At 36.0% G+C, this 25,479-nt stretch overlaps 1 protein-coding gene across 1 annotated transcript in view; it reads right to left on the reverse strand.

Moving 5' to 3' along the window:
* The window catches only part of LOC140152991 (tenascin-X-like), a 124,850-nt gene that overhangs the window by 87,980 nt on the left and 11,391 nt on the right, over window positions 1–25,479 (reverse strand). The window contains exon 2 of the mRNA XM_072175564.1: window positions 10,787–11,248. Coding sequence (XP_072031665.1) covers window positions 10,787–10,853 — 67 coding nt within the window. The 5' untranslated portion in view covers window positions 10,854–11,248. The remainder of the gene's footprint in view (window positions 1–10,786; window positions 11,249–25,479) is intronic.

The raw sequence follows: 25,479 nt of genomic DNA on the forward strand, positions 1-25,479 counted from the left end.
AAACGTATGCGTTCATATATTCAATGATTTGTAAAACCCGGTATTTTCAACTGGTGGTATAGTAGAGGACGAAAATATACCCTTATTATGAGATTGTAGCACGAGTCAGTAGTAATATTTATCATGTTTATAGGTTAATGAATGCGTATTATTACTTGTTGGGAGAGAAATTAGACAAAATAATGCATGCGCACTGATATTGATGCGTCTAATGTACGATCCCCGAACATGCCGAAGGGAGAAGTACATTAGACGCATCAACATCAGTGCAAGTGCATTATTTTGTCTAATTTCTCGAGCAACGAGTAATACGCGTTCCAAAGCTCCAAGACCTTGAAAACTCTTTATCCATTGATCTCAGGTTTGGTTGGACGGTTCAGTCATTTATTTCCCTGGACCATGTGGACTTTGAATGTATTTTAATAGCTATTAGCATTTTACTTTGAAAAATCAATGTAACGCAACTGTATTACTCTATATGAACAATCCCTCCGCTGAACATATCCTACCCAGGACAATTGTGCATGAGGTGGCACTGGAACTGGAACAGGTCTTTTTTCTGATTTATCCGTAGGATACCAAGTCTTGTAAATACCGTAACACAACCTGCCATTGAAGCCCTCATTGAATCTAGTGTCCTCCTTTGTGAGACACAATAATTGTTATCTGCTGTAGGCGTGAAAGACTTGAAGGGTCATTTGGGTCACATAGTGAGGTGTCATCCGTATACACTTTCAGTCATGGTAATTCCACGCACATGTGAACATGACTGACCTTACTTACACGTGGAACAAAAGTTGTTCAAGTAACTAATAGGAATTTGATGGTGATCAGCAACTTGCTATTGAATATGGCTATAATTTCAACACATTCAGGTTTAAAGCATGGTTTATCGGGAACATTCGGAAATTGTTTTTGTAGTTCATGATTCTTGTAGTCCATGAAAGATTAATCGTAAGAAATTCATACCATGCAGAACGATTTGTGGATCCCTACTCCTCTTCAGAAATTAAATACACGTCTCATCCGAATGACGCAGTGCTGTCATGGTTCATTTTAAATGTATACTATGGGGGAGAGCGGACCGAATTATTATTTGATGTTACCAATGAAAAGTTGGTTGAACCAATTCGAATTCCTCAACGAAAGACGAACATCTCTTGTTTTTAATCTCGTGTACACTTCCTCCGGAAGAAAAGAAAGTGGGTATTTTATATAAATCATATGTAAATGGTTCCGTGTCTCTGTAATAAATAAAGATTTTTAAACAACTATATATTTGAAGCTTTTATCATTAGCTACAAAATAACAAAAACCACTCTGGATCTACCTAAAGCCATAGAATAACGGCACATTTAAGGAGCAAATAGCATGGTTCATTTCTAATGAAATCAGAGGACAAATGGAGAGTCATGACATCTGCATTTGTTCAGTATACAAGTGTCAATTATGTCCGCAAAATCAGAGATCCTAACATATTCCGCTGCAGAACACAAATGTAGATTATCTAGAACAGTTTTGAAGACACAAGGATCAGTGAAAGATGTTGTATGGTGCACTTAGCCTTGTTTTTTATTTTCATGCAAACTCTAATCACTATTTATATAATGGATTCCATGTAGCTAGCAACAAACCAATAATAGTAATAAAAAGAACAATACATATTACATATGTTTTCAGGTTGTTCATTGTATTGGTACGTTACGTGTGGATGGTAAATGGCCTGATTCACGGCTAAAATTAATCATTTATGGAATAACAATATAGTTTTCTGACAATGTTCCAATAATTCTCGTTATGTGTTGTTTTGAATTTGAAGTTGCTTATCAAACTTTGAAAGAGTTCGACGATGATTGATATGACTAAAAAGCGAGCAAATATCACATTCTCCTAAAGGGTACAAAATATGGATTACTCATACAATTAAAGAAAGTACGCATAAACCCAGTACCCCGATTGCTCAACTCAAGAAAACAATATAAGCGATTATAGCAAAACAGAATATTTCGGATGGAAGAAGTCTCAAACGGGAGACAACCCCACAGGACAAGGAAACATGGGAAATGGGAAGCGTAACAATGACCACATCTTGATGACAATAACACATAAGCCAATTTCCATGTTTCCTTCTGTCAATCTTTTTTGCACATATCTGGATGATACTTTGGTTCTGCGCCAAAACATTTTATAGGTTAATGCTCAAATTCCTTTGGAACATTGTGAGTATATATGTAACTTAAATATGATTAAAATATTATAGAATAGTTCAGTATAAGCAAACCATCCACAGCTTTGGAATCTCTGCAGCTTACTGCAGCCCGATAAATGTTTGACAAATTGAATATGTTGTTGATTATATCATTAGCTGCACAACTGTCAGGAATGCATTACTTTGGATGATGCCTAAAGAAGATTCATTTCACTCATATCAGTAGCAAGACAATGTAATTAAGATTGCGTATGGGGAACTTTCATCAGTGAAATCAGAAACACGTGCCACCCAAAATGGGTCTTACTCGTTTTGTACTAATTAACCTACCATTCTTGTGTCCTTGTTGTGCGTGACACAATAATATAACAAAAATAACATAAGTCATCTCTTTTATGCAATAAGCCTGAGATGTGTTAATGAAAAGCTTTTTGGTTGGTATACTCAAGGAGGATATAATAAACACGGAGAAACAATAGATTATTACGTCGCGCATTGTTCCTTTGATACCGAATTGATTTGCCGACAGGTGGTTCTATTGTTTCGGACAAAAGGCTTCGGTCATTAAATTGGTTTACCTGGCAGGCAACTGCCAATAAGTGGTGATGAATAGATATAGTCATGTGTAAGCGCTCCACTTGAGAAAGTGGTACCATTGTTGTCACACATCGTCAAAAGAAATTATCTTTTTGTACTCTTGGCCTATCATTCTAGCGTCCTTGTGCATGGCCAATTACAATCTGTTACGAAAGCATTGAAAGTCATCTTTGATGCAAGCCCTGATATCCGTTTATGAATAGCTTTTTGGAATATCAATATAGCACAAAGGTACAGCGGATTGCGTAATGGACTACCAACTGACCAATCTGTGGCTTATAAAATAAAATGCACATATTTTGTGCCAATTTTGTCCAAACATAATTTGAGAATGGTATCTGTCAATTGAATTTGCTATTTACTCTTAAAGTGCAGTAAAAATGGCCCAGTAATAGACAACCTGTTCAGTGCCCCAGATTTGTATAGACAAAACTGCGACGTTCTAGAGCTGTCTAGATTCCGTCTCATGATGTGAGCTCCGGGCGTGAACTGTTTTGGCAGGTAGTTGTTCCAACTTGTTTGATGGATAAGACATTTCCCTAAACAAGTCATTCATAAAACTGGAATGTCGCTGAACTTGACTGATGGCCTTGCAGGTTTTTTGCACGATAGCATTTAAGTGAAAATTTAATACTCTCGAAGAGTGGGGTACTCATTATTCTCTGTGATATTTTGCAATAGTTCATTCTACAAATCATATACTTTGACAACTTGCTTAATTTATTGTTGTTAATGAGTTATGTACGTTTTACAAAAGTGTTGTTGTTTCAGACCTCTTTACAACATAACTCAAGAACCACAGGACCTACAAAACTATATCTGTGATATTTGAATTCTTCTACACACTCGCTATGAAAAGATCAATGCAATTTTTGCTAAAGCTCACTACCATTCGCAAAATGCTGTGAACTACCAAATCGTTTAAAATAGTTGCTAACCTTAAACAGTACCCGAGACTAAAAGGTTACTGAATTTCGTCCCAGAATGCAATGGGCAGAGATGGTGCAATATCTTCACCCCAGAATTCAATGGACAGAGCCGGGGACAGAGGGAGGTGGAGCAGAGGAGCGTTGATTCAAAGGATAGTTTTAGCGCCAAAGATTAGTAAAAGCTCTTGTTGAAAGCCTAACTTTAAGCAAGCTCATGCGTGTAATCTGACTGACACATTTGTATGTTTTCCACTGAACATAAGACTTGCCGTCACTTTTCCATTCGCAAAACGAGAAACGGAGTCATTTTTGGGCGTTTGTAGTCTTGTAGCTGATTACAATGGATTGTGGGGACAATCCAATTCATCATCTGCAAGCCAGACTAGTAAACCTCATTGTCACGGCCATTTCGTTTTGATCAATCACATGGTTTGTGGGCGAAACAAGTTCACACATCGGAAAGTCTGTTTGGAATTTGGGTGAAATTAAGAGAATAATTTTCAACACCGATGTAAGTGATCCGATGACGGGAGTTGTTAGTTGGTAATTTGATGGATTTGATGATGGACTTTTGATTGGTTGATTGTTTTGCTGATGGGTTGACCATTTGGGAATTCAAGCGATGACCGTTTAAGTTAACAACGCTTGACCATGACCATCATGATAGTGTAAACCTACTCAGATAATTCAACCGGTTTGTGAGAATGCGCGTTCATCATTTGCCCTAGAAACAGAGCGGGGAAACAGAGTTAATAAGCTGATATGGCGTTAAATGTTGTAAGTAGTAGCACACCGTACCCTGTTCCAGCAGTGCTATAATTTCCCATATTTAAATTGTACAATGCAATATGAACTGCATTGTGTCTTTCAATAAGAGAACACTTTCAATTATAGCAGTAAGTGACAACAGATATGTGACATACTTGACCGATAACAGATTGTTGAGACAGATTGATGTTGTAAACATAGGTGGGTGTAAAACCAATACCCAATAATGTGGATTTGCAAAGGCAACTATACTCTGACCTTCACCTCGCATACAAAAGTAAACCAGATCATAGTAGACCACCTTTTAATTATAGTAGTGACAAGAGATATGTCCCATATTTGACAGATGTTTGAAACATCTTAATGTGAGAGACCTAGTTGGTAGGAAGGAAAGAAAGAACCCAGCAAACACAAAACGTTTCGACATCATTCGCAAAAGGTTATAAAAGGTTGTCAGAAAACGTTTAAATGTCGGGTTATAACGTTTTAAAACGTTATCATGACTATATAACCCGACATTTTAATGTTATCAAAACGTTTTTACCTAAACCAAACGCCAGAATATAACTTATTTAAAACGTTTTTAAAGCGTTTTTGTGTTTGCTGGGAAAGAATGTAAAAAAGAAAGAAAAACAAAGAAAGTAATGAAAGAAAGGAAAGAAGGAAAATAAGAATGAAAAATGAAAGAAAAAAACAAAGAAAAGAAAGAATGAAAGGAAGGAAGGAAGAAGAAAAAGAAAGAACGAAAGAAATAAAACAGAAAGGAAGGATGAAGGAAAAGAAAGAAAGAAATGCATAGGAAGAAGGAAATAAAGAATGAAAGTAAGCAAAAAAATAGGAAAGAAAATAAGGAAGAAAGTGAGGAAGAATTATAAAAGAAAGCAAGGCAAAAATGTATAGGGAGAAAATAAATTAAGGTTGTCACACAACAACAAACTGTCAAACTATAAACATGATAAATCTGGACACATACAATGACCATCTACTTTGCTCAATAAATTATACCATATATGATTATACCCAGTTACCTGCCATGACCCTACATGTAGATAACCTCTTAGGCAAAGGAATTGTTGGTGACAGGTTTATAGAGAAACAAGTTGGAGTTGATGACAAGTTTGAGACCAAGACAGATGGCCATAAGAGGACACCTCATACTAAAAGAGCATTTTGGTGGGTGCTACTAGTTTGTAAGAATATTCGCGGCTCACGCCGCTCATACTCTTACTACTACTAAGACCCATAAAGCTTGAAGAAGCAGTGATGCAGTAGATATAAATTAAATACGATCAGAGAAACAAAGTCCTGGTAGTATTTTACGTAAGGAATCGGGCATATCTTGATATGATCTCCTTATTCTTATTGACGAATCTAACGAGCCAGGTGATGGTCAGAATTCATTCGGCCCGCTGGGCCTCCTCCGCACCAAACTGGTGTTGTGACTTCCCAATTGGGTGGATTAAAACCGCATAAAAATCGATGTTATATTCCATTGTGTTGGAAACTTTCACCATTCTTTTGTCGTGTAACATGGGTGATGGAATGCAGTTTAAAATCCCCGCCAAGGCTGTATCATTTCACATTTAAGGTGAGATGGAGCCGACGGGGACCCAGCTAGGTGTAGTAATGCGTGGGATTTGATTCGTCTGTAATTTGGGTATCCTTTAAAGTCGCGAAACTAATTTGAATCCGCGCTGTACCACATACCTCTATTATGATCGGTTGTTGTGCATGTACTAGTACTTTGAAGTCGTTGTACTTGAAAATAACTCAATCCGTATGCATTAAAAGTTTCCAATTATAGAATTCGTTACAATTTCGTTTAAATATAGGTTAACAATCACTTGTAACCCGACGTAACATCTGCATTCAATGACTTAGTGCGAAATTAGAGCTGGTTTCGCAGCTTCACACCTTTACTTCTGTTAATAAACTAATTAATCGCTATGTGTTAATTGGCTAAATTGGTTACAGCAATGGAATTTGCATCTGCCATCACCATGAGCACATTTCAATGACTGCAAAGAAATTGTCCGACTTATCTCAATATTTAGGCAAAATAAAATAATATAAATGGAGAATGGAACTTAAAAGGGCATTTCGTGATCCACAGCCCCACTTTTCTCAAAAAATGTTGATATTTTTTATAGCATTGGAAACATCTGCCTACATATTGGTGATGTACACACAATTTCTTGTAGATTAATTCGCTTAGCAAAATTGTCAAATTTGAATTATGTTCTATCTAATAAACTTGTACAAGAAAGTAGCATACACCTAATCATGCATATTCCCATGATAACTCGCAAACGCAAAATGGGAATCAACTGGAATAAAAAATACCAAGATTGGAATGTGAAACACCTATTTAGAAGAACATTATGCATAATTTTCAATTTGAAACCGTGTGGGGTTTTAGTGAGGCCGCTTTAACAAGAAGGTATTGAAATATTAAAAAACTATTAACAAATGCGTGTTTAAAAAGTTGCACAATGCCCCGGGCACAATGCATGTAGGGAAGAACTCTTTGTAAGCTATGGTTTAACTTACTTACACCCATGCTCGTTTATAAGATGTACTCTTTGGGTCGACAGATCATTGGACAAGGTTAACTCAATTATCTGGCTCATCTCATATCTAAACTTGCATTAAGAATACCAGTTGTACCTTTGATGTTTTGCAACCCGTAAATGATACAAATTTGTTTCCTATTAAAAGAAAATAGAACCAACATGGCTACCCGTATCATCAGATGCCTTTATCGCTTGGAAAATACTTGTGCAGTACTTGTATAATTGGGGTGGTGAAATAGGTTCTGGACAAGATATCTTGCGCAATTAGTCAATCCATTGTCACTGAATAGCAATTAACCCAGCAAACACAAAAACGTTTTTAAAACGTTTTAAATAAGTTGTATTTTGGGTTTTGGTTTAGGTAAAAACGTTTTAATAACATTAAAATGTCGGGTTATATAAAGGTCATGAAATCGTTTTAAAACGTTTTGTATGAAAACACACTACAACAATATTTTTAAAATGTTTTCGAAATGTCATTGTAAACTATTTTTTCATATATTTTGGCCAAATATTTTGTCAACACTTAAATAACATTATGTTAAAATATTTGCACCCAGCAAACACAGAAATGTTCTTAAAATGTTTTTACAAAACATTTTAATAACATTTAAATGTCGGGTTATATAAAGATCGGTAAAACATTTTAGAAACGTTATTGTAAATATTTTGGGCAAACATTTTTTGCAAAATATTTTTTCAACCCCAAAATAACATTCTGTTTAGAATGATTTATACGAAGTTTTCAAAAATATTTTTGGAATGTTATTAAAACGTTTTTATACCCTTTATATAACCCGACATTTAAATGTTTTCTGTAAAACATTTGTGTTTGCTGTGTAGTAAATTACCAACAAATGTTATTTAATGTTATGAAAACGTTTTATACCATTAATGTACCCTTTATATAACCCGACATTTAAACGTTTTCTGACAACCTTTTATAACCTTTTGCGAATGATGTCGAAAACGTTTTGTGTTTGCTGGGTAAGTGACTATTCCGTTTTAGCGAGCGTTTTGCAACTATAATCACCATACACCCCAAATGACCCAATCTAATTAGCATCTTAGTTCGTACACACACAATTTTCCAAGATGGCTGTGCACAGGAAAGCAATTATAATTAAGGTACCAGTTATGTTCATCCCTGTATATCCTATGGCAAAGACAAATATTTTTTTGCTGTCTATAGTGTTATACCAAGTATACACTATCTTGTTCCAATTTGGTAGGAGAAGCCAGAAAGCTATACCAAATGGATGCATTCCAAACCTTTAATGGACATGTCAATTCGTATTCGTATTATAAACCACTATAAATGAAACTAATTTGAAAAGACATGTAGCAAGTAGACCTAAAGAAAAGTTTTGGATGTCCTCATTTTACATTAAGGAAAAACGTTAAATGATTGTGGACATAGACATTGAATTCCACGCATTGAAATACTGTCAATGTAGTAGAAATGCTCCATGATACATACTGTACATAAAATTATAAATGGTTATTTTTTGGCGGCTTTCTGTTTACTTGCTCATTATCATTTATTATGTAATGTTCGTTGTAGTCTGAATGCGCCTCACAAAAGTGTTACAATATTAACATGTAGATAGTTTAAAGACTTTTACAGGGCGAATATATATTCATCTTCTAAATTGAAAACATTTTCCCTTTAATTGAATTTAAAAGCACGTCAGGAGGGTCAGTGTCACCACGCATCCAGCATTAATCATACGTTATAGCTCCTATAAGGCCACGGGGTGTTATGAATTATTTCCGACAATTACACTTAAGCACGCAAGATTTCCCATCATATGTTAATAATATTCACATTCAGACCATATGCGACCAGATTTATGGGGATAGTAGTATTTTGTGGTTGACTAACTTGACTTTGACTTTTGTTTGACTTTTTACAAGACTAGTAGCCGCAAGGTTAAATCAACTACAGCAATACACTAAGATCAATCACAGTGTATTTAAACGTTTGTAAAACTTTCAACCTGTTCACATTCGTATCACATCGTTTCAATGAATCCAAAATGTTATGAAAATAGGACTCGAAAATAGCTTTTTATTGCTCTGCACAAAAACATTCATACGTGTGCCACACGTCACGCTGAGCGCGCACATCTCATACACGCCTGCAATCAATATGCACACAACTCCATAACCTACCCACTCACACGACCCACATACGTCGTGTACGTGCACCTCTCCTTGCATTCACGCACGCTAATGTACAAATATGCGCACCCCACGAGCACAACCCGGCACATCCCAACACACCACCCCTACACACAGCCAGCATTTCATTGTCCAAAAAATACAAAGAAAAACGCCACAGTTTGGCCTTATAATAATATTATGTGTTTCTAGGTTGAAAATGGAACGCATTACTTTATGTAATAACATTTCCACAAATTATAGTCACATGTATTACGGCCAGTGAAAAAAATGCACTGATAATCCAGTATTGAACCTCTGACCTTTCATAATTAACCATGTTTAACTTAACTCAAAATTAAAATTGTAGAATCCAAACACCTTTTAAATACATCAGACAAAACCCGCTATTGACCAGACGGATGACACTCTAATATCTACGCAAATCCAATTTGAACTTTTATATTAGTTTATAGTCGTGAGAAAGTTGTGTCTAATCCTTGCCCTAATCCAGCAGAAATTTCCGTTTTTATCAACTTTAGTCCATCATGACTCCTGCCGTTTCCGCAACAAAGCCAGTACAGGAGTTTGAATTGGAGTCAAGGTCGCTGCTGTGGATCCTATTATATCATGTCTATCTTTTTACATCGACACGCAACACTTTTGAAACACCCTCTATCTTTATCTTTGCCTTAAGTTCCTAGTTAGTGTAATCCAACCCCGTACTTAACTATGCTCAACCATGTATCACAGCTGAGTAACTTACTCGTAATCATAGATGCGTAAATGAATGAATGAATGAATAAATAAATAAACAAATAAATAAATAAATAAATAAATAAATAAATAAATAAATAAATAAATAAATAAATAAATAAATAAATAAATAAATAAACAAATAAATAAATAAATAAATAAATAAATAAATAAATAAATAAATAAATAAATAAATAACAAGCAACACCATGATGTGAATATTTTCAAGATCAAAAAAGGCGCTGCTTTTTTTTAATCAGAGGTTATATGTACCTCGTAAGATCGATTGAATTTTAATCAGCAATAGGCAGATCTCCACAAACACACAAGCTAAATGTATGCATCAATCATTTGCATATACCACCAACAATTAAAACCATAATGTACGATCTCAGTTTCAATGAGCTACGTCATTTTTTTTCCAAACGTGCATTTTGTGGCATATTTGCAATGTTACACATGTCCCAACTTACACCAGATTCAGCCAAATTCATTGTACTTTAAGGACAATAGAGTCATTACGTTTGAATTAAAGTCATAATATGACTTTAATTAAAAAACCACATAGAACACCGCAGTTAAGCGGGTCTTTCATTTTATCTCAGTAGTTTGGCTTGAAATGACCAGAAAACTTTCCTGACTGTTGTTACTAATAGTACTGATTTATACTATTGGCAAAGAATAACCAAATTTAAATCTTTTTGGCTAAGATATCGCCAACACTAAGCATATTCCAAAAGAATGGTTTTATATTTAATATAATTTGTAATATGATAATTGCGACAACTTACCTGCTACGCATACTGCACAACACCAAATAAATAGTAGCACCAAAGGTTGATAATTCCTTAGTTCCATTTTGGCAACACAATTATAATACGATTCCACAGGAATAAGTATATTATCCCGAATTTGAAAGAACTTGGAAGAAATATATGTTATTCACAAACAGTACATCCCAGGGTATGTTATGTCCGTCTCGTCGTCAATATCTAAGTTCTAAATTCCATCATAGATACGTTCGCGAAAAGTTACTGCTAATCTCCAAGCTTCTGAAAAAATCAGCCGGCAAGATGGATTTTTGAAGGCGACCGCGCCCGATGGTCCACTCTGACTGCAGTAAGACCTATTATAGCCGTGTCGTGGTATACGTGAACACAAACTTGAGGGAGTTGTGAGCAAGTCGTGGGATGAAGTCCCTAGATAGTGTCAAATCTCAACGGGGAATCCTATACGACCAACACCCATTCAACCTATAACAAAAAATCACATATTATTATTGACCTAACACGTTACGGGTATAAACAAGATATGACTTAGCTACATAATAAAATAAATGCGAAATAATATTACCCTTAGATGACCCGCAAAACTTCAACGTTGTAAAACGGCGGCGGTCTAAACTTTTTTGGCCCACTCCCGGCTGAGTCTAACAGCTGTTTCATACAATCCGCCTCCTACGCGTACTGCCAATGCAGGCACGTCAGATTTTCATTGAGAAAAAAATGTTATGAAAGCGAGTTATGTAAAGTATGGAGTTACACTGGGCATGACGAGTTTCATTATCACAGTACTGTCACTACACTACCGACAATTATCTGCCTCATACCCCGGGGCCTCATATTTTCAACGGTGTCACCGTTTCATCACTGTTCATTGGCGGAAATTCGAAAAGGAGTTAGTGTACTACTATATAGACTACAAGACGAATTACTTCCGACACATCAACCTACGCTTCCCGAATGAAAGTTATTTTAAAGGGAGTTGTGGATGACCATGGAGTTTCTTTACCCCATCTTAAAACATGATCGGATGCTTGTCATTTTACTGACGATGGTATCGTAGATGGTATTGCCAATACGTTGTCTACAGTTATATCGCACTTAAGGTTTGACTTCTTCCGATATATTCAAGCAACGGTTAATGATCCCATTGTATATCATGGCAACACAATATTATGATTCAACGTCAAAAGGTATACGTAAAATGGCCTGCACAGCTATCCATGTATCATTGAGTCCTGCTGATTAAATAACAATACTTTTTCGTAATCTAGTCTGTCCACAAAATACAAATCTTTCAATCACATTCTGAATTGCAATTACTTAGAACAAATATGTCGCCCATACCGATTGTCTAGCAAGTGTGGAATCGTGGATCCTAACAAAAGATTTATTTCTTCTTGGCTTTATCGATGGATTGAGGAAGGTGTGAAAACCCTGTTGATTTCTATAAGCGGGTAGTATATTCTTTGATTTAATTACTTAGTCAATCCACCAAGACATTAAAATCAATACGAATTATAAACAATAGCGACGATCAACATATTTGATGGAAACCGGACACTTAAAAAGACCCAATGTATGAACAATTGCTCAGAGGTATTTGGCTATTAGGCAATGGCACAGATTGGGTCAGTTAATATCTTTCATATCGCACAGCAATAGATTTTGTAAAGGATTTTATACCTCTTACTGTTAGGATCCAGACCTGCTAGATAACCATTGCGTGATTGGATGCCTGAAGTATGATTCTAAAGGTAATAGATTGCGCGATATTATGTTACATATTTTTTGTTAAATGCCGAACAAAAATGCGAATAACCTGCTTTAAGCAAAGCATATTACAAAGACTTCAGCCATTTTGAAATTACTATGAGGAAAAATAAGAAAGGTATATAAATAGCCAGAATAAAAATTATGTAAAAATTTAAATAATTTCGTATGGTCATTATGCCAGTACATACTAATACTAATTTGACTAAGTTGCTCTATTGGATTAATGGTTTGGTTAACTGAATCGTTATCATTAAAGAAATCTACCAAGTACTCATAATACTAGAATTAGGTATTTTGACAAAGCAAAAAACTGACAGACAACTTGCCTTTTCAGAGAGGTATCTAATGTATCCTTACATAAGGTGTTACAATTTCATTGACAAAATGCCTCTACCTACTATCTGATGTAACCTAAAATCCTGTTTCTGGGTTTCTGGCAGGCATTACTATTGCATGTATTGTGTATTCTTTTTTTTATTTCGAGTAGATCAGTTTCCTAACCACAGTCATTATTGCTATAATGATGTGTAATTTGTCATAATCTTTTGGATTAATATTGTTCTTGCAGTTGAGTAAGTCTTGCGGTTCTATTATCTATCGCGAACACTGCAACAATGGCAGACAGCAGGTATTTTCCTTTAAAATGATGTCACAACAACTATGACAAGAATACTATACAGAGCTGATATGAAACACTTACTTTCGATAACTCAGCAATAGAATATTTTTAAGTTGTGTTACTGAAAACTTCTAAGATAGAAAACAGTCTCAAAATCTAGTGGAAGAACTAACAGCTCCTACTAAGCCTCAAGTTGAGCATATTAGAACTCATAAGTAAGACCATGACAAAGCATGAAGCCGGGGCACGGAGGCTATAATAATTATAACTATCATTCCAGTAATACAGGATTACATTCATAATTATCAATCCAATGGCATCCTTACAATTTGTGAAAATCCTGGATGTAGAAAATAAGAACTCGTTATCATGGTTAGTACCAAACCCATTTTAATTTTAAATTGTCTGATCTCCAGCGGATGTTGTTTGTTGGTCTCTTGGCAATCGTCAATTGTCTAAAATGGATATGCTCACTCTTCAGCCAATTGGACAAATATTTTGACATTTCCTCAATGATAAAACACCTACTTCGACTGTTCAGTGCCAGACATGGGTAAGTGCAATAGCTGCCATGTGTAGAGGAGTACAATATGTGTGCAACTGTGTGTAAATTATCAAATGTTCACAGGCATCTATTGCAATTTTATCCACTTCTGGCACTGAGCAGTCGACTTGTCCTTCGGAAGCAATTTTAAATTGGTGATCACTACCACAAGCATAAGCCTACCCGTAATGCTAATCTGAACATCACTGGAAATATTGTTAACGCGGGGTGCTGAATTCCAGAGGACAGAATAGTCAATATAATATTGAGTGAAACAGAATGACTGTATGACAGAGAGCATGCAGCTGAACAAAGTGCTTTTATACTTTTATAAGGCAAAACACATGATTCAACCCGATTTTGAACAGCCGTATTAGCTTGATTAGGAAAAAAAAACATCAATAATATTGAAGGAGCGCAGCAGTTTGATCCCAGATTTTCATCAGTCTATACACACAAGTCATATTTCATTTCATATGTAAAATAGTCTGTTCGAGGTTAAGAAGGGGAATAACTCCAGTGATTAACTCGTCCGTAAGTTCTCGAAACTCACCATTTATATACTCAGTGAAATCTGGCAAATTATAGGTGTGATTAATGCAAAGCCGGGAATGCGCCAATCTACTTTTGTTAACCTAAGTTGTCTACCAAGTTACCACCCTCTAAATAATATATTCCAAAAAACAAACAAATTATAAACAGTAAATATGTGGCATTTTTTCTTAAATATCAGCAACAAAATTGTAAATTTGAATGTACACAATCTTCCCAAAGATCGGGATTTAAGTAAAGAAGTTGTACTTTAGCTAGGTATTACACCTAAGGCAATGAAAGTGAGTTACAGAATGCATGGCCATAATACCAAAGGTGTAAATCTAAATCTATAGTTCAGTCGTGTCAGTTGGGCGATCTTGCTTTTGGCACGTTAGGTGGATCAACTAGAACATACTTTTTGGCCACATAGGCCCCTAATATGTAACAATGACTCTTACTAGCAAGCTGGGCTGAATGTGCTCACTTCTTGACAAATTCTTGACAAATTAGTTCACTAACTTCACTTGTCAAAATTACTCGTGAATGTTAACCCAAAGTTCAATGTGAGGTTGTGAGGTGCATACACTTCATAGGAATTCGTGTTCACAAAGTGAGAATTGAATATATCTCTCGTCTGTAGCAAAATGAAATAATTATGTTAAACATTCCCTTTGGAAGTACCTATACTCTAGGGTAGTACTAGTAGACTATTATGTGGAATGTGTTTTCTATTCATAAACTTCTTGATATTGGCTTAGTGAGATTTCAACATTTGGGGGAGGGGGCTGACGAATATTTTTGGTGTGTGTGACCCATACTGGGGGTTGCAAATTATCGAAAACAAGCATTGCACACAGAAAGACTTCATTAATAATGTTTGCAATTTAGTAATTTATGAGCCTTGACAAAATCTTTGTTGTTGCTGGTTGCGTGTGTATTATTGTCATTATTGTGCACTTGCTTACTTTCCCATCGGAACAAAACAAAAACATTGTAATACTCATTGTCTTTCTCATATTCTCTCTTGTCATGGTGTGCACTTGGTTACTTTCCCATCGGAACAAAACAAAATTGTAATACTCATTGTGTTTCTCATATTCACTCTTTAAACATCTTGAAGAGCATAATTTATTTGGTTGAACTGCTAACTTTTAACATATTGGAGATAGTAAAAGACTAATCTCGCTTAATCAGAAGAATTCTACTTGAAAATTTGAATGTTTTAATTACCCTTTTGGATTTGCAGCTGCAGTAAAGAATTTCTTCAAAATGACAATGCTCAATGACAAACTGTGTGTTACAATGTTTGCCCGGGAGTTTTTGAAAAATCTTTGCTGTGTGAGCTTGATGGTGATGTCAAAAGTTTGGTGGCACAACGTATGCCGGAGGGGCCTGGGGCTGTGGTTAACTTAACAAATAAACATAATTGGGGTTATATATAGCGCACGTGTCAGAAGTTTGATAAATAGTGCACCTACAGGGCCCAATGGTTTTCCCTGTGCAAAATCACACAATTTAAAACATCGGCTAGATTTCTTCTTCTTCTTCTTCTTTTTGTTTTGCAGATAATCGATTTCTGCTCATATTTTTTTTAATCGCGGCACGCTGCACATTATATATTAACTCTCGGTGTCCATTTATTGATGGAGAGTTCGTAAATGGTGCAGGAATTTCAAAATTAGACATCAGTCATGTCAGTACTTTTGTGGAAACAAATGTCAGTTGGATGGATGGTCTAAGTAACGGTGCTCATATCATATCATATGATCACCGTTATTTAGACCATCCATCCAACTTTTAGTCTAAAACAATCAGCTCTGCCATTCTTGACATCATTTAAGAAAATACCTTCTTTGCTGTCTTCGCAGCATTGCAAAAGCATGACAAGAACTACTCAGCTACTGTGCTACAAGAATTAATTTCAATAATTGACCTTTTCGGTAAATCCCATAAGCCTTTGCGAGCACACCTGAGAATTCGTCATTTGACGTCGCGCCGTCTTGCAATGCGCAGTAACGATGTTCGATAAACGATGTACGCATCGGCGCAGATCGGCGTGACGTCAAATGACGAGGTCTCAGCGGGGATCTTGTACTCGCAAAGGCTTATGGGATTTACCGAAAAGGTGAATTATGACAAATGACACATCATGACAAATAGCACCTCCTTCTCTATCTATGATTAAACTGATCTACTCAAAATAAAGAAGAAAAAGTAATTTTCTTGCAGTTTAATAGTTTGTAAAATTAATATCAAATAATTATAATGTTCAATTTTTCAAACTTGAACTTAACATTTGCATGATTTAAGTTGTATAAAAGAAACAGGTGTAACAATTATGTGTTTTCAGTCAGTGAAACTTTTGCCAACAGGTCCTTTGTCCTTTCTCCTGCCATTTCTAGACCAATTCTATCAAATAACTTGAGGATTAACGCGTTTATTTTAATTGACACAAGAAAGGCGCACTAGTTGTTGAACTTATCTGAAGGTGATCTTAACAAGGTTACGTTTTAACTCGGAGAAATTCTAATGTCGTATAGCAAAAGATTTAAATTGTCCCTATCAGTCACTAGAATGTTAAAGCAGGACGGTCAGGACCCAATGATTTTCCTTCGCGAAAAAATATGTCCTTTATTAACATTTTCATTTTTCAACGCGCAAATCGTTGAACCCTGTCTAGAAGTATTAACGTTCGGCAATCTATTTCAAATAATCCTCGTAATCAGGTAATCCATGTAGTCCATGAAGTGTGATAAGGTCATTTGCTATCAAAAAGGCAAAATAACTTGACTTTGTGATCTAATAGTGTGGATTTAGCATAAATCCTAATGTTTTTTATATCCTTGCTATAAAGCTGCGACATTAATGTTATAAACGTCAGGTATGATCATGCATGTCACTTCATGCAACAAATGTCTTTTTGAACAACGGAACTTTGACCGTTGTACATGTATAGCAGTTTTTACTGGTGACATGCACTTTTTAATCATCACGAAAAGAAGGCTCATCATAACTATTCACAATAATTTAACATAGAAAGAAAGGTGGTTTAGTACGTGCATTCGTTTAATTTCGTTTATTAAATATTATGAAATAAATAACAACACAGCAGTAATTTTAAAGGTAATTTAAAAGTTGCAGCAAATTGTATTGATTTCAATAACGGCGCGAAGATAATGGCGGGCTTTCCCATTGATCGCTGTAATTGCAACTTTTAAATTCGGGGCTTTTTCTTTAAAAAATACTACTGGGTTAATACTGTTATTATTATTGAACGAGATTGGGCGATTAATATATTGAACGAGATTGGGCGATTAATAGTTTTGAAGCTGCAGGTGTATTAGTAACGGACGAGGTACTTTTTGTGAAGCCTTTACTTTGACATGGTGTGACACCTAGGCCTATACAAATTCCACAAATTACATTACACCAATATCATGAGAATCAAAAAAGACTGCAGTAGACAAAAAACGTTCAAGAATATAGACCATGGAACCATTAATCATGTTAATGTAATTGAACGTACATTTATGACTTTTTGTGTTGGTTGGCCCTTAATGGAATGTCTTCCGAAGTTTATCAAAGGTTTACACTTTGCATGTAGACTAATATGATGGTGTGACTTTGAAAGTTTTGACAAGGTAAATAAAACACTCTAAAGCCAGGTATAGGTGAGTAATCAGATAATTATTCACATTGGTAGTGAAAGTTGATCTTAACCCATCACCTTAAGACTTAGCTTGTTTTCTTTGGGATATCAACAGGTTTTACTTATAGGTAAAGAAAACAGGCCTCAGGACAACTAATCAGAATGATAGACTTGTTAAGTCTGAAATCACTGAACCAAAGCTAGGCATGTTTATACTTCCAAAGAAGGTGAAGATTGAAATACTATATGCATATGGTTTATGCAGGATCAAAAGTGGATGAATTACTATAGTCAGTTAGCTTTGTAATAAACACCAATCAGATAAAAAGATAGATAGTATTTGTTTTTCAATTTGTAAAAATCCTTTACATCATTTCCCCCATTTGCAAAGTTCATGTCAATTTGGCAGTAGAGTAGGAGTAAACCTTGACTGGACGATGATTAATCTACAAAAAGAGTTAATCCAAAAATCTATTTTTCAATCATTTCATATCAACTTCTGAAATATTAAAATAATTATTTCAATGTGGATGTAATCGCAGAGGCCCAGGAGAAGTGAATGTGACAGCGTGGTGGAAGGAGGAGGTGGAAGAAGTTGCAAAGAGAAGACATTGTTACATCAACATGAGGATCTAAATGGAGACTATAAGAATCAAAGTGCAAGACAAACTGTCAAAGAATCTAAAAATTCATCCTGGCAACAATTGGAGAATGATCTTCCAAAAACGTGTCAACATTCATCCAAGGCTGTGAAGACCTTCAGTGAACAATTTGATCCTACATCTATCATAAATGATAAAAATGTGACCAGAGTCCACTCAATGGAGATGACAAGATTAATGCAAGATGGGAAGAATACTTCAAAGAACATTCTGAATCCAATCAGAGACCAGACCCACCAAGAACCTTTAAGACTAAGGTTCCCTGACCAGATGGACCAAACATCATGATCGATCAGAAGAGACAAGAGCAGTTAAAACAAGCCACAGGAGCAAGGCAGTTGAGACAGATGCATGGAATCAATACGAACATGTGCAGAATCAGGTATCTCCTGGCTCACAAGAGTATTTAACAAAGCCTGCGATGAGAGTAGAGCACCTGAAGACTAGCAAAAAGCTATAGTAGTGCGAATGTAGAAAAGGAAGTGAGGTATCTCTCTTCAGCCATGCAAGAAAGTTGTTTGCCCAGATTCTAGAAAGAAAAATAAGACCAAAAGTGGATTTCCAATTCAGCCAGACACGATTCGGTTTCAGGAAAATGAGATGTTGCAGAGATCATGAGAGATGCCATCTTTGCTCTACATCAGCTGTGCGAAAGAAGCATCATTGAACATGATGGTTTGGACACATCGTGAGAATGGATCTCGGCCAGCCGCACGAGCATATCACAGCCGGATATAAGCCACCAAACCAAGAGGGAGAACCAGAATATGGGAAGAAGATGGGAAGATGGTGAGTTCAGAAGAGTGTATAACACAACTGGGTATCACCATGTCTGAGGCCTGAGGCATCTCACCTAACCCTTGAATGGAAGTTACATCTTGCCGTAACACTTCATGGTACAAGTGGGAAGAAAAAGTAAAGTATCTGAAGATAACCTGGGATAATGGCCCTTATCTGAGGATATAATATAGCACATACTTAGAATGCATGACTTTAAGACATTTTATCTGGATTTAGCATGTTTAGGTTGCGGTATCCTAAGGTGAGGTTACATCAGGAAGCACACGTGTGTCCTTTACGCCTTATCCCAAGATAAATGATAACGAGGCCTACACCACAGTTTAAGATCAGATAAGATGCGTTATCTCCAGATAACATGATAAGGGATATCATGTGGAAGCATGCGTGTGTCATCTGTACATTATCCTGAGTTTAGGTTTCAAAAACTCAAACCTAGATATGGCCCATTGATTTACGTCCTTTGGTCATGTTGGTTTGGGCTGCATTATTCATGGATAACGCACCTTATCTTGAAATAGGTTTAGGTCACATTGTCCTGAGTTTACATTCCTTAACTGGGATAAGGTGGAAATAACATAGTCAGGCAGCATTCAGAAGTAGCCACAATTTTTTCACTTTCATTTGATCAATGACAAAACATGCACGTACTATCCTTCCACATACGCAATTCGCAAGTCCACGGTCCATACCACAAAATTATGCAAGTAGTAGTCAAGGTAGTGTACTTGAAGTACTTCCCTATACTCAAAGCATCCAGTCACACTGCTAGGGTTTCTTCAGGTTAATTAACTTCCCCAAGTTCATCTGTAACACTGGATCTAAATCAGGAATGAATGTGACCTTGGAAGTAAAAATCTTAAATAAAGTTCCAAAGAAAGGTACCCTGAGGTTCTAATGGACTTCGTCTTCGTCAGTGGGTAAACTGGGTATCAAGTATAGCCTGGCCGAAGCAGTAGGATCTTCAGCATCTAGCTGTTGTGGAAATACCAGAAGTGGTTTCTTTGGAATTACGTTCATGATGAATTCCGAAGAATTTGTTTTTCTTCAAAATTTCGTCTTGTTCATTTTTTTACACACCTCAACATGCATTTTTACACACCTCAACATGCTCGAGGAAAATGTTTAGGCATGTATGGAAAGTTGGAGAACAAAATTCAATGTTATTTTGAATACACCCCATAATCCAAAACTATATTCTGATTTGTTTGGGGTTATGTTACAGGCAAAGTAAATGTAATACAGTATAGTTTGGCTGATGGGTTGGACTTGTATAGTTAATGTATGGTTTGGGTTGGGTATAGGGTTTATGAAAGTTAGGACCAAAATAAATAATATAAATTTTTCGGGAACATTTTCAATTTTTGGTATTGGTATTGATCTAAATTTGGTAAGTTATTTATGCTTACAGAAAGGTTAAATTTGTAGTTTTCACACCCCGGGTTTCACACCACGTTTTGATTGACATTTTTTTCCTGATTGAGATTCTATGCCGTAACCATGGTAACATTATGATCTCTAATCATGGTTGGTGTAATTAGCCTTTCTCTCTCTCTCTTTTCTGAGTTGTCTGAAATTATCTGTAACATGTACTTTTCAGATTGTTGAGAAGTAAATCGCTTTCATGACACTATATAACCAAAATAATCATGATAATGTAAAGTTTAAAAGTTTTGGAACCAAGGTTTAGACCATTTCCTTGACTACGAATACGCCAAAAAAGTGATAATCACCAATTAATGGTCTGCCTCTGTTTATGTTGTAATCATCATGATCATTTGTCCAATACAGGATATTGTGTGTCGTAATAAAGATAACACTTCTGTCTTCCGATTGTGGTATGTTTAGACTTTCAGAAATAACATTCGAGTAATTCAACATAAAGAACTGTTCTCACGCCGCGAATGCAAGATTATTCAGTCTAAAGGTATCTCGAACGTATCAAAATTAGGTCAAACAAAATCATCACCTATTTACATGAAAATCGTTAATCGCAAATCATTACAATTTGGCAAGCCGAGAGGGAGGGCAAGCGATTTTTGGCGAACATTCATCGGGCGCTTTTTAAATAAAAGGCTTAGGAAAACATGTACAGAAACGCTTTAATATGCAAATTTTCCTACACGATGCGCTCGCAACATATCTAGACCATTTAAGGTTTGCAAATTGGGATCCAAAAATTTGGCATGTGCAAAGGGGGGGGCAAAGGTTTTTGGCGGGCCGAGGGGGGGGCAAAGATTTTTGACGGGCCGAGAGGGGGGCAAGCGATTTTTGGCGAGCCGTTCGGAAATTTTACCCCCCCCGGGCTCATAATTATTGCACAGCCCCTAAATTGTGTAAAAGCACAATATCTGTGGTAAAAGACATTGGGTCCTGACTGACCTGCTTTTACACGTATGGCGGACGATTCCAATTGCCATACATTTTCTAGTGAGGGACAATTTAAACCTTTTGTTATAATGCCATTCTTCGACTTAAACGTAACTGTACAAACTACCTTTAGATAAGGTCAACAACTAGCGCGCTTTTCTTGTGTCACTTAAAATAAATGCGTTAATCCCCAACTTATTTGATAGAATTGGTCTAGAAATGGCAGGAGAAAGAACAAAGGACCTGTTGGCAAAAGTTTCACTGACTGCAAACACATAATTGTCACACCTGTTTCGTTTACAACTTAATCATGATAATGTTAAGTTCACAAGTAGTTCATTTGATATCGCAGCATTATTTGACATTTTTACAACTATGAAAACTGCAAAAAAATTGCATTAATGAATATTACCACGCCTACTACTATCATGAGTGTTTATTTTACTGTAGTGTTTGAGATAGCCTGTGACATTTGGAAAACATACCAAAATAAGGTGCCTATATAAAACAACAGGCAACTAAAGAATACAAAATATTTAGCAATGAAAACCAAAAACTGTTGCAGGCTGTTGGGGTCTATATTATGCAATTTGGACGGGGATCTGTGTTTTAAGCTAGGAAAGGGCAATTTTGCAGGGGGCGATTTTGTGAAAAGTGGACTTTTGCCCCCAAATTTTGACCTTTTTTGACCAAAAAACCGGATTTTTTGGCTCGCTGCGCTCGCAAGTTCTTACATTTTGGGACTTTTTGTATACTTTTGCTTTTTTTTGGGGGGGGGGGCCTGCATATTATACAGGCGTGGGCGTCGCACCCCTCCCCCTTTTCCGGCTGCGGGCCTGATCATGTTTTAGTGTCCTCAGTAGCTCTCAGTATAAATCCACAGTAGTCAGGAAAATGTAATTTATCATTACATCACGTGTTAAATTATTTTCATTGACAAATTGATGCCTCTATACCTCTATTATCTGATGCAATCGTAAAATCCTGTTTCTGACGGCACTATTGTGTATATCTTTTCTTTATATTGAGTAGACCAAAGTAAGATAGTGAAGGAGGTGCTTATCGACCAATATAATTATGATGTGTCATTTGTCATAATTATTCAGATTAATATTGTTCTTGCAGTCGAGTAGGTTTAGGTTTGTGGTGCAGCAAAAGTGGCATACCTCATTATTTTAAAATTAGGAAATCAGTTGGATGCATGGTCTAAATCGTATATTGATATAAATTTAATTCCTCAAAAGTACTGATGATGTCTAATTTTGTAGTAATTAGGCCTAAGTCCCTGCACCCTTTTCGAACACTCTATGGTTGATTTGGGCAAATGAACAACGAGACCGGGCAACGAGACTACTGATTGCGCAGGAATTGTCGGAAAAAAAATCTTGGGGAGGATTTTGAATTGTGTGATTTTGCACAGCGAATACCATAGGTGCACTACATGTAATAACTTCTGACACGTGCGCTATATATTCTAACCCCAATGTTTATTTGTTAAGTTAACCACAGCCCTAGGCCCCTCAGGCATACGTTGTGTCACCAAACTTTTGACATCACCACCAAGCTCACAGCATAGATCCTCATCAGATTCAAAAACTCCCGGGCAAAAATGATCAGTTTGCCATTTTGCTCATTACCATTTCACACAGACCTGATTTTAAAGAAGTTATTTACTGTGTGCTGCCGAACTATACAGAAAGGTATAATCAAAATATTCAAACCTTCGAGCCGAGTTCTTCTGTCTGATTTAGCGAGACAAGTTGTTAGGGGTTGTGCAATAATTATCTGTCCGGGGGATTTCAAAATGGCCTGCCAAAATCCTTGCCCCCCCCCCCTTCTCGACGTAACAAAAACCCTTGCCCCCTCTCGGCATGCCAACAATTACTTGCATCCCTCTCAGCCTTTCGCCCTTTGCAATTTACCTTATAATAGTCTAGATATATAACCAGCAAACACAAAAGTTTTGCTGGAAACGTTTTATTGTAAGGGTATAAAACGTTTTAATAACGTTCTAAAAACATTATCATGATTATTGTGAAAACTAGATGCAGAACAGTAACTTAATGTTAATTAAAGAATTGACAAAATGATCTGCATATATGTTAGCCAATAAATATTTTACAATAACATTTTGTCATTTCATGTCCTTTATACAACCCGATATTTAAATGTTATGAAAAAAAAAAACCAAGTTAGGACACCGTAGCACGATTATAACGTTTTAAGAACATTTTTGTGTTTGCTGGATAATGTGAGCGTATAGCGATCGGGAAATTGTGCATATCATGATACATGTATTAGAACGTTTCTATGCTGTTTTCCTAAGCTTTTTAAGGGCTGGGGTATGAACGTGTGGACAGTATTTATTTTGGGACATTAGAGCACATCAGACATATCGAATTGCATTCTGAATACGAAGAATGTCATTCTGATATCAAATAATTTTGATTTTTTGAAATTCGCAATTTAATACGCATTTTATGGCAAATCATTAAAATTGATATTTTTGATATTTAACAGTACTTGAAGTAAACTTTATAAATCTGATGATTTATACTTAAAGTGTATGTAGGTGGGATGAAAAGCCGACGATCAATTGAAATTTTTGACCTTTCGTATTGAAAATATGGATTTTTTTTTCCCAAAACACCAAAAAAATTAGGTCTTTTTGGGAAAAAATCCATATCTTCAATATGAAAGGTCAAAATTTTCAATTGACCGTCGGCTTTTCCTCCCTGCTACATACACTTTAAGAATATATCATTAGATTTATATAATTTACTTCGAGGACTGTTATATATCAAAATTTGAAATATATCAAATTTTTATAATTTGTCATAAAATTTGTATTAGGCCTATATTGTGATTTAAAAAAAATTAAAATTATTTGATATCAGAAAGACATGCTTCGTATTCAGAATGCAATTCGATAGGTCTGAGGTGCTCTCATGTCCCACAAAAAATACTGTCGAAACGCAATAAACGCTCATTTTGGATGCCTTAAGAGCGTTTTATTTAAAAGGTACCCAATGAATGTGTGCCAAAAATCTCGTTCCACCTTTTGCCCTGCCAAAAATCTCTTGCCACCCTTAGACCCGGGCTTTAGACCTGCCAAAAATGTTTTTCCCCTCTCTTTCTCCTCCCCACAATCCCGGAAAGCTAATTATTGTACAGCCCCTTACCATGCTTACCATCTCCAACATGTCAAAAAATACAAAGTTGAGTAGTTTCATATCGCCAATTAGATGGCTCTTCAAAGATAATGTTTGTTCTTTTTAGCGGAGAATGTGAGGAACACGATGAGTATATGTTTTTGTTTTGTTTTGTTCCGATAGGAAAATAATAAAAGTGCACAATGATTTTGACAAAACACATTCAACAACAACAAAAAAGTATGTTATATTTTTTTTCATATGATCAAATTTCGTGCTTGTTCCTGCTTTTCTTTTCTTTTCTTTTTGAGGGAAGGGAAAGTTCAAGGCTCATAAATGACAAAATTGCAAATATTAAATAAAAAGGTGGCATAATGGTGTCTTGAATATAATAGTGCAATATGTGTTTTCGATCACTTTTGCAACAAAACCAGCATTTTCCAAAATTACAACGAGTTAAGTTTCACATCATTAATACTTTATACAGTGCTATAAGTTTAACACAACCACAGTATTAAGCTGGTTTCATACTACCCTGCCGCTTGCCGCTGAGCGGCGTGGCGCACGCGCATTGCAGACAAACGGACACAATCAAGGC

This window comes from Amphiura filiformis, chromosome 1 (genome assembly GCF_039555335.1).
Source record: "Amphiura filiformis chromosome 1, Afil_fr2py, whole genome shotgun sequence".
Classification (NCBI taxonomy): Eukaryota; Metazoa; Echinodermata; class Ophiuroidea; order Amphilepidida; family Amphiuridae; genus Amphiura; species Amphiura filiformis.